The sequence below is a fragment of the Periplaneta americana genome, chromosome 3 (assembly GCF_040183065.1).
Source record: "Periplaneta americana isolate PAMFEO1 chromosome 3, P.americana_PAMFEO1_priV1, whole genome shotgun sequence".
In the NCBI taxonomy this organism is placed as follows: domain Eukaryota; kingdom Metazoa; phylum Arthropoda; class Insecta; order Blattodea; family Blattidae; genus Periplaneta; species Periplaneta americana.
Window position 1 is genome coordinate 78,922,166 of NC_091119.1, and position 13,848 is coordinate 78,936,013.

Below are 13,848 nucleotides of genomic sequence, written 5' to 3' on the forward strand. Positions count from 1 at the left end.
CTTGGTATTTGATTGTTTCCTACTTCCCATCAGTAACATCACAAACTTCATTTTGTTAAGCACATTAAAAAAAAGTTGGAAAACTGTAGGGTCTAATATTCCCTTTATTAACACATTCGATCCAAAATAAAATTTCCTTATAGAACCCACTCTCTTTCTCACACTCTTTAAAAATACTATTGATGAGGCTTTGTAGTTGAAGATTTTAGATCATTGAATTTGTTAAAAATGTCTGTCAAATAAGTCAGAGGCATAATGAATGTAATAAGGGCCTGCCTGCAAAAAAATAACATTTGGGCTCCCTCAAAGAAATGTAAAAGTTATCAATATTTAGTATAAATTTAATTTCAGCAGGTACAAGTACAACTTCAATTCTATATATTCCCACATTATTAAAGGAATGAATTTATTAATCGATTTTATTTTAAAAAATTAAGTGCCAACAGGGGTTGAAATTCAGTATCATTAAGCTATATACTTTTATCTGGTGCTTGTTATATTTATAAAACTTTACTGTACTCACATTGAACTCTAGTTAAATTGGACCATGCGGCATGCTTTTGGGATTGTGAAGGTATTGATGATTTCATTGGCATCATGTATCTAGTTCTTCCACATTCGATACTGAGGAGGCTGAGTTAACTGAGTCTGTCTTGGGTCATACCAATTCCTAAATATTTCTTTATAAATTTTAGCTTCAAATATTATCATTTGGTTGTAGAAACAGTAACAGGAAGAGTTAGAAACAGGTAAAATGCTGTGCATAAGTCTAGAACACTAGCAGCTATAATTCACTTGTTTATTACTAATAGTATACGTAGCTTTGTTTTGTAAAGTCATTTACAGAGGTTGATGAGGTAATTTCTTTTTTCAGAGTGTTTCTGAAACCTGGTACCTTGTCTGGGAATTAACTGTATAAATCTCCCTCATATTCATTTTGTAGAATTACTGTTGCACTATAAATCTCTTCATCAGAAGCAGAATTTAGAAATTTTGGGGAAATAATTTTGAAGAAATGCTTAACATTATTCATACCCTCAAGTCTGTTTTTAATTGAGTTACAATGATGTCTGTTTTTAATTGCGCTACAGTGATGTCCAAACAGTCATTAGAAACAGTGATTCTGAAATATATGTTTTGATCTACTTGCTGCTTATCCTGACACAATTTATCAAAATGTTTTTTTTTCTCTTTTCCCTATTTACGGAAGATGTAGCTGGTGACATAGCTTCTTCAAAATTATTTCGATAGTAAGATAAATTAAAGAATAGAAAACGCCATATCAAGGTCTACATTTTCTGAGTGCATAATTTTTCTGCTAAATTAGTATATTCTAGAATCGTTATCTGAAAAATGAATCCAAATTTCTCTAATTGGTTTTTCAAACCAACAGCTTGTTCTCTTTCTTCATTTCTTTTAGATGTTAATATTATTTTTGACAGAGCATAACACGGTCTTTATATCCATGTTACTTTTGCCAGGAATGAGTGACTAGAAAACAAAAATGGAAATATCCACTCATTCCTCGCAACAAAAACACGAATATAAAGTGTAACTTTATATATTGCATATCAACATAGCAACAGACTATTTTATGGGTGGTGTTGGATAAAAGAAATTTGCATTATTGATATAAATACAAATAAAGTAATAGGTAGATATAGACTCTGGTTTTATTGCTACAGAAACGAATGAGGGTGAAGAAGCTTCCTATGATCCTGGCACTACATTTGAAGAGGTTTAAATACATGGAACAGTACAACAGGCACATAAAAGTATCACATAGAGTTGTGTTCCCCCTGGAGCTCAGACTTTTTAATACGGTATGTGAATTTTTCATACCTTATTGTAAGTACGAGTAACTCAGTGCCTTCTGAAAATCTAAAATTCTGCTGGTGTTCATAGTGCATTTTTGTTATATTTTAGGGTCATGTGGAGGACAACTATCAAAGTCAAACTCAGTGTTACTACAGATTTTAGATAAAGTTAGGCAATATGTGTAACAGATATGAATATATGAAAAAGTATTTCAGTAAAAGTGGTATTTTGAACGTTTTTGTACGTGTACAGAATCGTGTAGTATACTAGTGAATAATCTGAGAAAGGTGAGAATAGGTTTTCCATTGATTTTGTCATGTTTCAGTCTGATGATGCTGTGAATCCTGACAGATTGTACGATCTTGTTGCTGTTGTGATACATTGTGGAAGTGGTCCAAACCGAGGACACTACATCAGTATTGTGAAAAGTCATGGTTTTTGGCTTTTGTTTGATGATGACATGGTTGATGTAAGTATTATATTTCAATTTTGTGACTTGAAAATTATATAAAATTAGTAAGATAAAACCATTTTCACTCAAATTTTCAGGAAAGGTAGTTTTTAAATTTGAAATATAACTCAGTAAATACTTATATTGCATATACTTATATTTTCTGTATGCACATACTTCTGGATTATGAATATATTGCATTTCATATCAGGTGTTGGCATAAATTTCTACAATTATTCTTTTCCTCTTTCCCCTCCTTTTCCTCCTCACCATCTTTCTTCATTCTCAGGGCAACTTAAAATAGCCTACAGCACTTAGGTCTACTATTTTAGCCCATTGTGCACCACATTCATAGTGGATATCCACTGCTTAAGTTGACTGATCATCTTTAAATCATCAGAATCCAAGAGCAATTTCCACGGTATTCATATCCGACTTCAATTCAGGACATTGGAGCAGTGTATAAAAAGTTTCTTCTGCCTTTCCACATTGCCCAGTATGTGAAAATTGATGGTATTCATGAATTATATCTTGCAACTTTCTTATGGTAGTTTGTAGAAATTATTGTCAAAATGTCAGCATTTGAAACATTAGGAAATGTAGACAATCATATAATTTCTTTTCATAAAGTTCTGGTTCTCTTGGTATGATCTTATCATCTGTATTTCCCACATGCTCATAGCAGCAATCAGACCACCAGTCAGTTACCAGCCAAAGTATAACTCACTTAGTTTTCTGTTTAATAATGAATGGTTCTCTAGGATCACTCCTAAATAAAGAGTTACCCTGTTAATACATAAGGTTTCACCTAAGAAATTAACTTTTGGAAATTTTATGATTAATGACAATATATTCATATACAAAACGAAGACCATGATCGTAGGAAGAAAAATAAAGATGGTTAACATGTGAATACTAAATGACGTAATAAAGCAAATGGACATCTTCAAATACTTGGTGTGTACTATTAGCAGTAACGTGAGCTGCTGCCAGGAAGTCAAAAGGAGGACAGCAATGGCAAAGGAAGCTTTTAATAGAAAAAGGAACATCTTCTGTGGAACTCTGGAAAAAGAACTAAAGAAGAGACTAGTGAAGTCCCTTGTAGGGACAGAAATATGGACATTACGACGAAGTGAAGAGAAGCATTTGAAATGTAGATATGGAGAAGAATGGAATATGTGAAATGGACAGACAGAATAAGAAATGAAGCTGTGTTGGAATGAGTGGGTGAAGAAAGAATGATACTGAAACTGATCAGAAAGAGAAAAAGCAATTGGTTGGGTCACTGAGAAGAAACTGCCTACTGAAGAATGCACTGAAAGGAATAGTGAATGGGAGAAGAGTTTGGGGCAGAAGAAGATATCAGATGATAGTGACATTAAGATATATGGATCATATGCGGAGACTTAAGAGGAAGGCGGAAAATAGGAAAGATTGGAGAAAGCTGGCTTTGCAGTGAAAGACCTGCCCTTAGACAGAACACTATGAATGAATGAGTGAGTGAATATTCATATCTTCAGGAAATACTTTAGTTGAAAACTCTGCCACAGAAGTGAGGAAGAGAATATTTATTGTTTTTTTTTGTGCGTGCGTGCGTGCGCGCGTTCTATCTGAAATAATGTATAGTTGTTATTGTTGTTGTCTAATGCCAGGCATTTGACAATAAAGTCATTTGACCTCTTGCACTTCAATATTTCTCAAAGATATTATCATGACCAGCCAATGAAGCACAGATTTTGAGGTGTTCCGAATCTATTTCTTGGCTTGAGTTGCACAATGGGCAATTAGGGGACTGATATATTCCAATTCTATGCAGGTGTTTAGCCAAACAATCATGGCCTGTTGCCAATCTAAATGCAGCTACAGACGATTTCCGTGGTAAATCGGGAATTAACTGTGGATTTTGATGCAGAGAGTTCCATTTTTTCCCTTGGGATTGTGTTATCAAATTTTGTTTGTTGAAGTCTAAGTATGTAGATTTAATAAATCTCTTCACAGAGTAATATGTAGATTTAGTAACAGGTCTGTAAGTAGCAGTGCTGCCCTTCTTTGCTAAAGCATCTGCATTCTCGTTTCCCAGGATTCCACAATGGGATGGTATCCATTGGAATACAATTCTTTTATGGAGTGATATTAATTGAGAGAGCATTTTAGTTATTTCTGCTGTTTAAGATGAAGGTGTGTGTTTAGAGACGATTGATAGAATAGCTGCTTTGGAATCTGACAATATAACTGCATTCCTAAATTTATTGATGTGGCATAGAAGATTCCTGAGACATTCACTTATTGCAATGATTTCACCATCAAAACTTGTTGTTCCATATCCAAGTGATCTATAAAGTGAGAAGAGACAGCACGTAACACCTGCACCGGCACCTTGTTCTCTGGAGATCAAGGATCTGTCGGTGTATAAATGAAGCCAGTTTTGTGGAGGGTACCTAATATTAATTGTCTCTAAAGACAATTGTTTCAGTATTTCAGTGTTTATTTCCGATTTCAGTATTTCTTCTGTTAAATTTAGATTATATTCTATATTTAATAGAGTTAAGGGGTTTGGTTTAATTTGTAAGTTTTCTTTCAAATTCGGGATATTGATTTTCTGTTTTAATTCTTGAACAATGGATATGAAACTTTTTTGAGTTTTCAATCTACAGAGAGGACTGTATGAATGCCAATTGTTTCCTGGTAATCTGATAAGTTTTTCATATTGAATCAGTGCTTTTTCTTCTATTGTCATTTTGATACTGTTAATATTAGTGAGGAATCTCATAGAATCTATTGGAGTTGTTTTGATTCCACCAGTAATGAGTCTGAGAGCTTGGTTTTGAACATATTCTATGTCGTTTATGAAAGGTGAAGTAATTAAAATTTCTCCGCAGTATGTCAGCACTGGCTGTATAAACATTTTGTATGTAGTGTTCAAAGTATTCCTAGAGCATCCCCATTTCTTTCCTGCTAGTCTTTTTAAAAGGGAGAATCTTTTACGAGCTTTTTCAGAAATGTATTTGAAATGGTTGCTCCATGTTAACTTACTATCGAAAATAACTCCAAGATATTTGGATTCATAAGTCCTAGGAAGGTGTTGGCCATTGTATTGGATATTGAATTCTCTTTCTTTTTTACCGAGTGAAAATATTTGGTAGTTACTTTTGCTTAAATTGAGTGTCATCAAATTTGATGTATTTCATTCATGTAGTTGATTTAGAGCTTTAAGAGCAGAATTTTGAATTTTGTCTGTATGTCTGTAAGATCCGGAAGTCCACAAAACTATATCATCTGTAAATAGTGCTGTTTTCATGTTTGATTCCTCTAATAGGGAGGGTAAGTCATTGATGTAAATATTGAATAAAGTTGTGCTGAGGACAGCGCCCTGAGGTAGACCTCGATATGTTTGTCTGTAACTAGAAAGTGAGTTATTGAATTTAATGGCAATGAATCTTTGACTAAGGAATTCTGATATCCATCTGAACATATTGCTGGAGATACCTAATTTCTGGAGTTTTAGTAATAATTTATTTCTCCAAACAGAGTCATATGCTAACTGAAAGTCAATAAATATTGCCAAGGTATCTTCTTTCTTGTTAAAACTGTCTTTTATTTCTTGGCCGAGGTGTATGACTTGTTCATTGGTAGAGTGTAGTTGTCGAAAGCCGGCTTGTCTTGGTGATAAAAGATTTTGGGATTCTAAATACCAAGTTAATCTGTTGGAGATCATGGACTCCATGGTTTTTGCTATCATGCTTAATAGTGCTATTGGTCAATAACTATTAACATCATGAGTAGGTTTCCCTTTTTTGTGAATTGGTACAATGATTGCTTTTTTTCAAGCTGCAGGAATTGAGGTGTTCAATTAGATTACATTATTCACCTCTTAATTACATGCCTGGCAGAATATCACTTCATCATCTGCTGTAAAATTTCGATCATCATTAATCCACTGCTTATGTAGCAATCATTTAGAAGATTTTTGTTTAGGCATACTTTATCAACATGATCCCAATATTTCACACACACAAGCCACGCCAGAAGTGAACACTGAATTAGATTTCACGAAAGACCGATTCATAGGGTTACTGGTAGATGTCAGCAAAATGTAGACCAAACTAGAGTGCTCTATACAGAGAGTGTGACCATATGACTGCTCGATTCTATTGTCTGCGCCATGATTGATCCATGCAGCAGGCTTTCATATTATGTGTTTATACATTGAGATCCACTCTTATCTTACGAAATTTCGTCATAGAATAAAGTTTATTAATGTTTAAATTAGTTTTGTTTGCAGTGTTTGTGTTTATTATTTTAACTTATAGCAAAGAAGGTCTAGTTTATTTTTATGCTAATAGAAATACTAATGAGTCATCCTAGAATTTAAGTTCTGTTCTCCATTTATGAAGCTTGGATTCTTTCATAAAGAAAATAATGTTATAACTTCCATAATTATATTATTACTTATTATTAACATTGGAAATATCTGAGTTTAAATCGTGTTAACAGTACTTTTTGAAACATCCAGTAATTTTATATAAATACGTATTTAGTTAGACTTTGTATAGCCGCGGCAGTGCCAGAATTTGGCTCGGGGTGGGGGGGGGGATTTGAAAAAAAATATTTAAAAAAACTGACTATAATACATATAGTAACAAAACTTTAATATGCCATTACTTTGTAATTACAGTCTGAATGAAACAGAACTTTTCATTGAATTAAATAGATTCCCAGCTAAAGCAAATCCTTTTTGAGTTTATCAGAATGCCCAGTTATTGGAAAGAATGGGAGAAAAATGAGGATGGCAGACTTACAATTAAAAGTAAAGAAAACTAACTTGCTGACATCCATTACCGACTGCTGATGGACTTTCCAAAAATTATTAAACATGTCAATAAAAAAAGGATTCAACATAAAAAATTTGAAATGGACAAAGCAAGTGACTCCAAACACGTTCTTCAAATAGATTTTGCAATATCCTTCAGCTGTGAATATTAGAATGAGGTACAGAGTGCAAGTGTTTTGTTGTTTACAGGTGCTCTATTTTATGCTGGTGAGTGTTAAACATTTCTTATTTGCTCAGACACTATGAAAAAGGACAAGAATACAATCTTTTCATTTTTAGATTTGATTTATAGGGACATTATTAAGGTGAAAAGTACAGACCTCTGTGAGGAGATTATTTGGATGATAGATCGTCATCTGAATTTAAGAACAAATTCATGATGAAAGTTCTCCAAATTCTTTCTGGAAAATACAATAAGAATTTCACATGGAAGTATTCTGGGACATCCCATGGTAAAGGGATCGTTGATGGTTTTGGTGGAAACATTAAAAGACTGGTAAGAAGTAAGATGATGGGCCAAAATGGACTTGTGATACAGTCAGCAAAGGATTTCGCTCAAGTTGCTGCATCTCTTAACACACGAACACAAATGTCGAAGCAGACCACATTGAAGGGATATTTAATCAGAAAGTCTATGGCAAAATGTGAAGACAATTCCAGAGATTACAGAAATGCATGTAATAATGTGTAATTCAGAGGGTAATATGTTGGGCAAAAAGAACGCTTTGGCCAAATCAATTATTAGAATATGTTAGAAATGCTCATTATGATTGGTCAAAACTCCATGTTTTACTTCTTGTAACAGACAGGCAGTCTATATTTCCGATTGTGTCAACAACAGAGATCTTTAAAATTTAATATCAGTCTCATTCAGAAAATGAAGTGTAAAACTCAACATTTTAGATACTTAAGTATTACTTTCCAATAAAATATTTGCTTAATATATTTCTTAAGTATTACTTTGTAATAAAACTTTGTTTTCAATTATATAGAAATGGTTTTCAGTTATATTATAATGATTCAAATAAACAGCTCATTCATGTAAAGTGTACAAGTCCCGTACGTGACAACTCTTGTCCTGTACTTGACGGCCTGACGGCCTTATCTCTACCAGGTTAAATAAATAAATCTAAAAAATAATAAATAAAAAGGCCTTTATTTTCCCCCCAAGTGTGATAGAAGTTTTGAAGAAAAGTTAAATATTGTACACCTTAGTTTAGCTTGGTACTTTTAGTGTATTTAAAAAAAAGTTAAATTGATTAATATCAATTAGCCTAGGTGAACTGAATTTTGAAAATTAATTCTCTTGCAAACAATGGTAGACATCTCTTGTCCGTACATGACATTTATAATTACTTCAAATCTATCAAAAGTTCTGCATTTAGATATTTATTAACTACCTCAAAAATAACCCATTTTATCTATATAACAGCCAAATAAACCTTTCTTGAGAAATATGTTTTTCATTTTCATTTATATCGAAAGATACTCAATTATATTCTGTACAAATGTCCTGTATGTGACAGTGGAATGCTCCTGTATGGTGTGTGCTATTGTAGCCTATCTTGTAGGGCAGGCAAACAGTGCCTTTACTTAATTTTAGTGGTAGCATTTTTTTATATAGTTGTTAGGAGATTAATGTGGCTTCAATATAGGCCCAAAACATTTTAGTGAATTTATTTAAGTAAATGCTATTTTAGACATTTAAATGTCTATTTTAACGTGTTAATTTTTTATAAACAATGTCATTTCAGAGTTTTACATAAGTGTCTGTTTTAACATATTAAGATTTTATAAACATGGACTTTGAAATAATCAAAAGTAACAGGAGAAAGTCGACCGCTGTGGAGTGATGGTTAGCCTTCTTGACCATGAAACGAGTGTGCCCGGGTTCAAATTCTGGTCGGGACAAGTTACCTGGTTGGGGATTTTTCTGAGGTTTTCCTACAACCACTCGAAGAAGAATTGCTGGGTAACTTTCGCCGTTGGACCTTGGACTCATTTCGCCTTCATTAGTATCATTCCATTAATCATCTTAATAGTTACAGGTCGACCAGGAAGACATGGCGGATGTGGTTCCAGGATCTCCTATAAGCAGTATCTGTCTGCAGGAGTTTTACATATCCACAGGGGCTTTAATAAGCGGACTGCGGGTGATGGGGGAGTGTAGCTCCCTTGGATAGATGGCATGTTCTTCTGGTTGAGGATGCAGAGATTCAGGCACATGAATTGCGAACATATGTCATCAATCTGAGAAGGCTGCAGAATAATATCACAGGCAGGCGGAGGATCAGGTCTCCAGTCAGAACTGGATGCTGTGGCTGAATCGATAGGATGACACCATGCAGTGAATCATGCACTTGAAGAAGTGATCCTAATGTACTTCGACAATCATTCCAACATAAGAAGGCATAAGAAGGTTGCACAATAAGCGTAAGACTGTTGTGCTTGCCTGCGGGCCCTCCTCCAAGGGGGGGGGGGGGAAACAGAGAAGACATGGAAGTTTACAGTGAAATATACCATGACAAATAGAAACTTTTAAACGTTTATGAAACAGGGAGGGTATCATGACCATGAAAACATTTCATCTTAACTAATTAAAAAAAAAAAAATATTCGTAGAGCATTGAAAAGAAAGGCAACATGTGATTTATATGCAAAATTCTTAGTTGATTAGGACCGAAATTAAAGAAAATAGTAATTTTGACATTTTTTTTTTTTTTTTTTTTCTCCTGAAATTGATCCATGCAGGCAGACAGTTTATAGGAAACTTCGTAAAATGTTTTCTCCTGTCCCTTCTTTCATCAGTGAAGTCTTATAACATAGTTCTGTGAAAAAATGTAGTTACACACATTGGAGAACAGTTTTCGTGTGTGGACAGCAACAGTAAAATTGTCTTAATAACTTGTAAAACAAATCCAACTTTTCTCATGAATAGTGAATGCATCACTGTTTTGGTTGACAGTACTTTTGTTTATGTTTCCTATCATTTCTATCAAATGTTGTTTTCAATATTCTTGTTTTTTGCCAAATAATACCCAAACATATAACAACATTTGGTGCTTCCTGAAGAAATTATGTCTCCAAATATTGGAAAAAAATTGATAACACAATCCCAAGGGAAAAAAATGGAACTCTCTGTATCATAATCCACAGTTAATTCCCGATTTACCACACAAATTGTCTGTAGCTGCATTTAGATTGGCAACAGGCCATGACTGTTTGGCCAAACACCTGCATAGAGTTGGAGTATATCAATCCCCTAACTGCCCATTGTGTAATTCAGATCAAGAAATGGATTCGGAACACCTCAAAATCTGTGCTTCAGTGGGTGACCATGACAATATCTTTGAAAAATATTGGAGTGCAAGAGGTCAAATGACTCTACTGTCAAACGCCTGGCATTAGAAAACAACAACACAATTTTATTAATACATTTGCTAATTATTAGTAAACCATTTGCACTTAATTACAAAGAAATTATTTATGGTCTGTATAATATAATATTATGTTCTATACAGTGTTATCCAGGACTAATATTTATGTAAATAATACTTCTTTTGCTAATGAATATCACTTATTTCCCTACACAAAACTTCAGTTCCAGATATTGTAACCATTACATAGAAATGCAGTGCCAAAAAAGTTATTAAATGTGTTAAAATGTGACGATAGTATGTTGGAAAGTAAGGGTACCAAGCATCTACTGGATCAAACATGGCGGCCTCTCTCTACATGGCCACACTCTCTGTATATAGGCACAAGTACAGAGGTTCTTCTGATTCTTCACCATATGGATATACTGCACTGAAACTCCATATGTACTTCGGTACATCATAGTAATATGATAAAACGTAAGTAATCACTTTGTGATTCAAGATGGTGCCATGTTCCGTCGGACCCTGGTCATTTAGTCACTCATAATGAGTGCACCTCTGTACTTGTGGTTGGACATTGTGTCTACTGTGACACGGTAAATGAAGGTAGGCCAACAAAGAAGGAACACAGTAGGTAAAACTTAAAATGAGAAGGATTCAATCTGGCATTGGAACTTGTATCTGGTGTGGCTTAGTGGATAAAGCTGGAAACCTGAATTTGAGTCCCGATGCCGGAGAGAATTTTTCTTCGTTCGACCAATTCTTCACCATATGGAAATAGAATTACTGCACTGAAACTCCATATGTACTTCAATACATCATAGTAATTTGTTTACCTTTTGTTTGTGCTGAATATATTTCACTTGGCAAGGATCATTAGGATTTTCTGCAATTTTCTGATCACAAGACATGCAAAAACCACAGACATCGGTGTTAGATTTTTGCAAATGGAAATGGCAGTTCTGTTTGAAATATGTTTTATACTTCATGTTCAGTTTTTCACCAGTCTTTTCTTTGTAATAATCAAACAATAACCCAAAGAGAATCTTGATATTTAGGTTTGGGTTATCAAAATATTCAAAATTAGACTTACGCTGACAATAGTGCTCTTGCTATATGGAATCGATTGTAGGTGTGACTGCAGTAAATCCCATATATTGTTTTCATGCGAACTTCTTTTTTCTTCAAACTTTTCACCTTTTAATATCTTCCCTTGTATTATTTTCAGTCCTTTGGCAGAAATTTTGAAGAGTCCCAAAATTATTTGACGACACACCTCTTGCTGAACACCAAGTCGACACAGAGAATATGTTCATATATTTTCACGACTTGCTTTTGGATTTTCCGTTACTTTACGACTAGTAGATATTTTTTTTCTTGATAACCAGCCGGTCACTGTAGCATCCTGCACTAACTTTGTTTGCCCACTGTAAAATATTTCAAAGAGATCGTCCTGTTCAGCAGTGAACTTGGAGAAACATTTCTTCTGGCAGCAGGAGGTAATGGGTGCAAAAGATTTACCTTCAACAATAGCATCTTTCGAAGTTACATATGTAATACCACATTGCATTTTCATTTTTCTGCCTTCTCGTTTTAAGTTGATTTTCTTGTCCTCACTCCATTTTTTTTCGTTTATATTTATTTGTTTCCATTTTGAAACAACTCAGATCGCACACAGATTACAACTGCTACACACAACACAATTACGAGGTTCATCCAGGAAGTAAGTTCCAATCGCGTCCAGAGATGGCATGACTAGTTGAATGGGAATGCACATGTATAGCATGTGGGAATAATGAAGTGGAGTTTCAGTCTTGTGATGGCAGTAGTTATTGCACAGCACTAGGAGAAAATAGCTGCACTGCTATTGTCTCCCACCAACTGCGAGATTCGTGCAGTTATTCGATTTCTGCATGCTCAGAAGCAATCTCCAGCAGAGATTCAGTGCCAATTGTGCAACGTGTATGGACCGAACATTATGAGCGACAGTATGGTTAGATGATAGTGCAGACAATTCACTGAAGGCCGAACCAATGTGCACGACGAAGACCATAGTGGCCGACCATCCGTGGTGATCTCAGAACTGATGGAAAGTGTGCGGCAAGCAGTTTTGCAGAATCGGCACTTCACAATTTCGGAACTCTCTGGTCAATTCCCCCAGATGTCTTGCTCACTACTGTACGAAATCGTCTCCCGGTGGCTTGGTTTTCGGAAAGTGCGTGCAAGATGGGTGCCAAAGCAGCTGACAGATAAACACAAAACAAAATGTCTGGCCGCAGCATTGACATTCCTCCAACGGTATGCAGAGCAAGGTGACGAGTTTCTCGACAGTGTTGTCCCTGGGGATGAAACATGGATGTCGCATAACACATCAGAAACAAAACAACAATCCATTCATTGGCGGCATAGTGGTTTACTATCCTCGTCGTTTTCAGTCCTGTTGTAGAGTATATTATACCTAATTTTCTTTTAATTTTTTTGCAGTGTCTTGGACACTTTTGAAAATTTTGAAAAATTAAATTTGATAGAAATGAAGAGTATCACTTTTGCAACATTTCTATACCGGAATTATAAATTAGAATTTAAAATTTGGGGGCACCAAGAGTCAAAATTGCCCCAAAATTGATTTTCTGTGAAGACTTGATTTAGGATTTTAGGAACCCCAGAATGATTATGTGACCAATTTCTTTTTTTCAATTTAAAAAAAATATAAATTCGGGACTGAAGAGGCTATGAGGACCAAATTCAAGCAGACAAACTCTGTCAAAAAGATCATGTGCACTGTCTTCTGGGATCGATGTGGTGTCCTCACATGCGAGTTTTTACCATGAGGGGAGACCATTAATGCTCAGCAGTATTGTCATATTGTTAGACATTGCAAAATCTGAGAAGGGCGATCCAGAACAAGAGATGTGGAATGCTGACAAGGGGCATTACACTTTTGAACGACAATGCTAGACCCCATACGGCCAATGCCACACAGAATCTGTTGCCTCAGTTGGATGGTAGATCTTCGACCATCCACCCTAAAGCCCCAATCTTGCGCGCCAAGTGATTTTCATCTCTTCCATCTCATGAAGTGCTTTCTGGCAGGAAAACGTTTTCACAATGACGCTGAGGTACAGACGGCAGTGATTTCATGGCTCCAAACGTTGGTGGCAGACTCCTATGACACGGGCATACAAATGTTGGTGCACCGGTATGATAAATGCCTCAGTAACAGTGGTGACTATGTTGAGAAGCAGCCAGTGAATCTCTGTAAATAGTGCAATAAATATTTCTTACTTATTGATGTTTTTGTTTTCTTTATCGGCCATTTGAACTTACTTCCTGAATGAATCTTGCATACTGCTTGCAATGCCTGCCTTAAGC

At 35.1% G+C, this 13,848-nt stretch overlaps 1 protein-coding gene across 2 annotated transcripts in view; it reads left to right on the top strand.

Moving 5' to 3' along the window:
• The window catches only part of Usp12-46 (Ubiquitin-specific protease 12/46), a 56,337-nt gene that overhangs the window by 24,823 nt on the left and 17,666 nt on the right, over positions 1-13,848 (top strand). For both annotated transcript variants that reach the window (XM_069820828.1, XM_069820829.1), the window contains 2 exons: positions 1,686-1,823; positions 2,144-2,287. In XM_069820828.1, the coding sequence (XP_069676929.1) occupies positions 1,686-1,823; positions 2,144-2,287 (282 nt within the window). The remainder of the gene's footprint in view (positions 1-1,685; positions 1,824-2,143; positions 2,288-13,848) is intronic.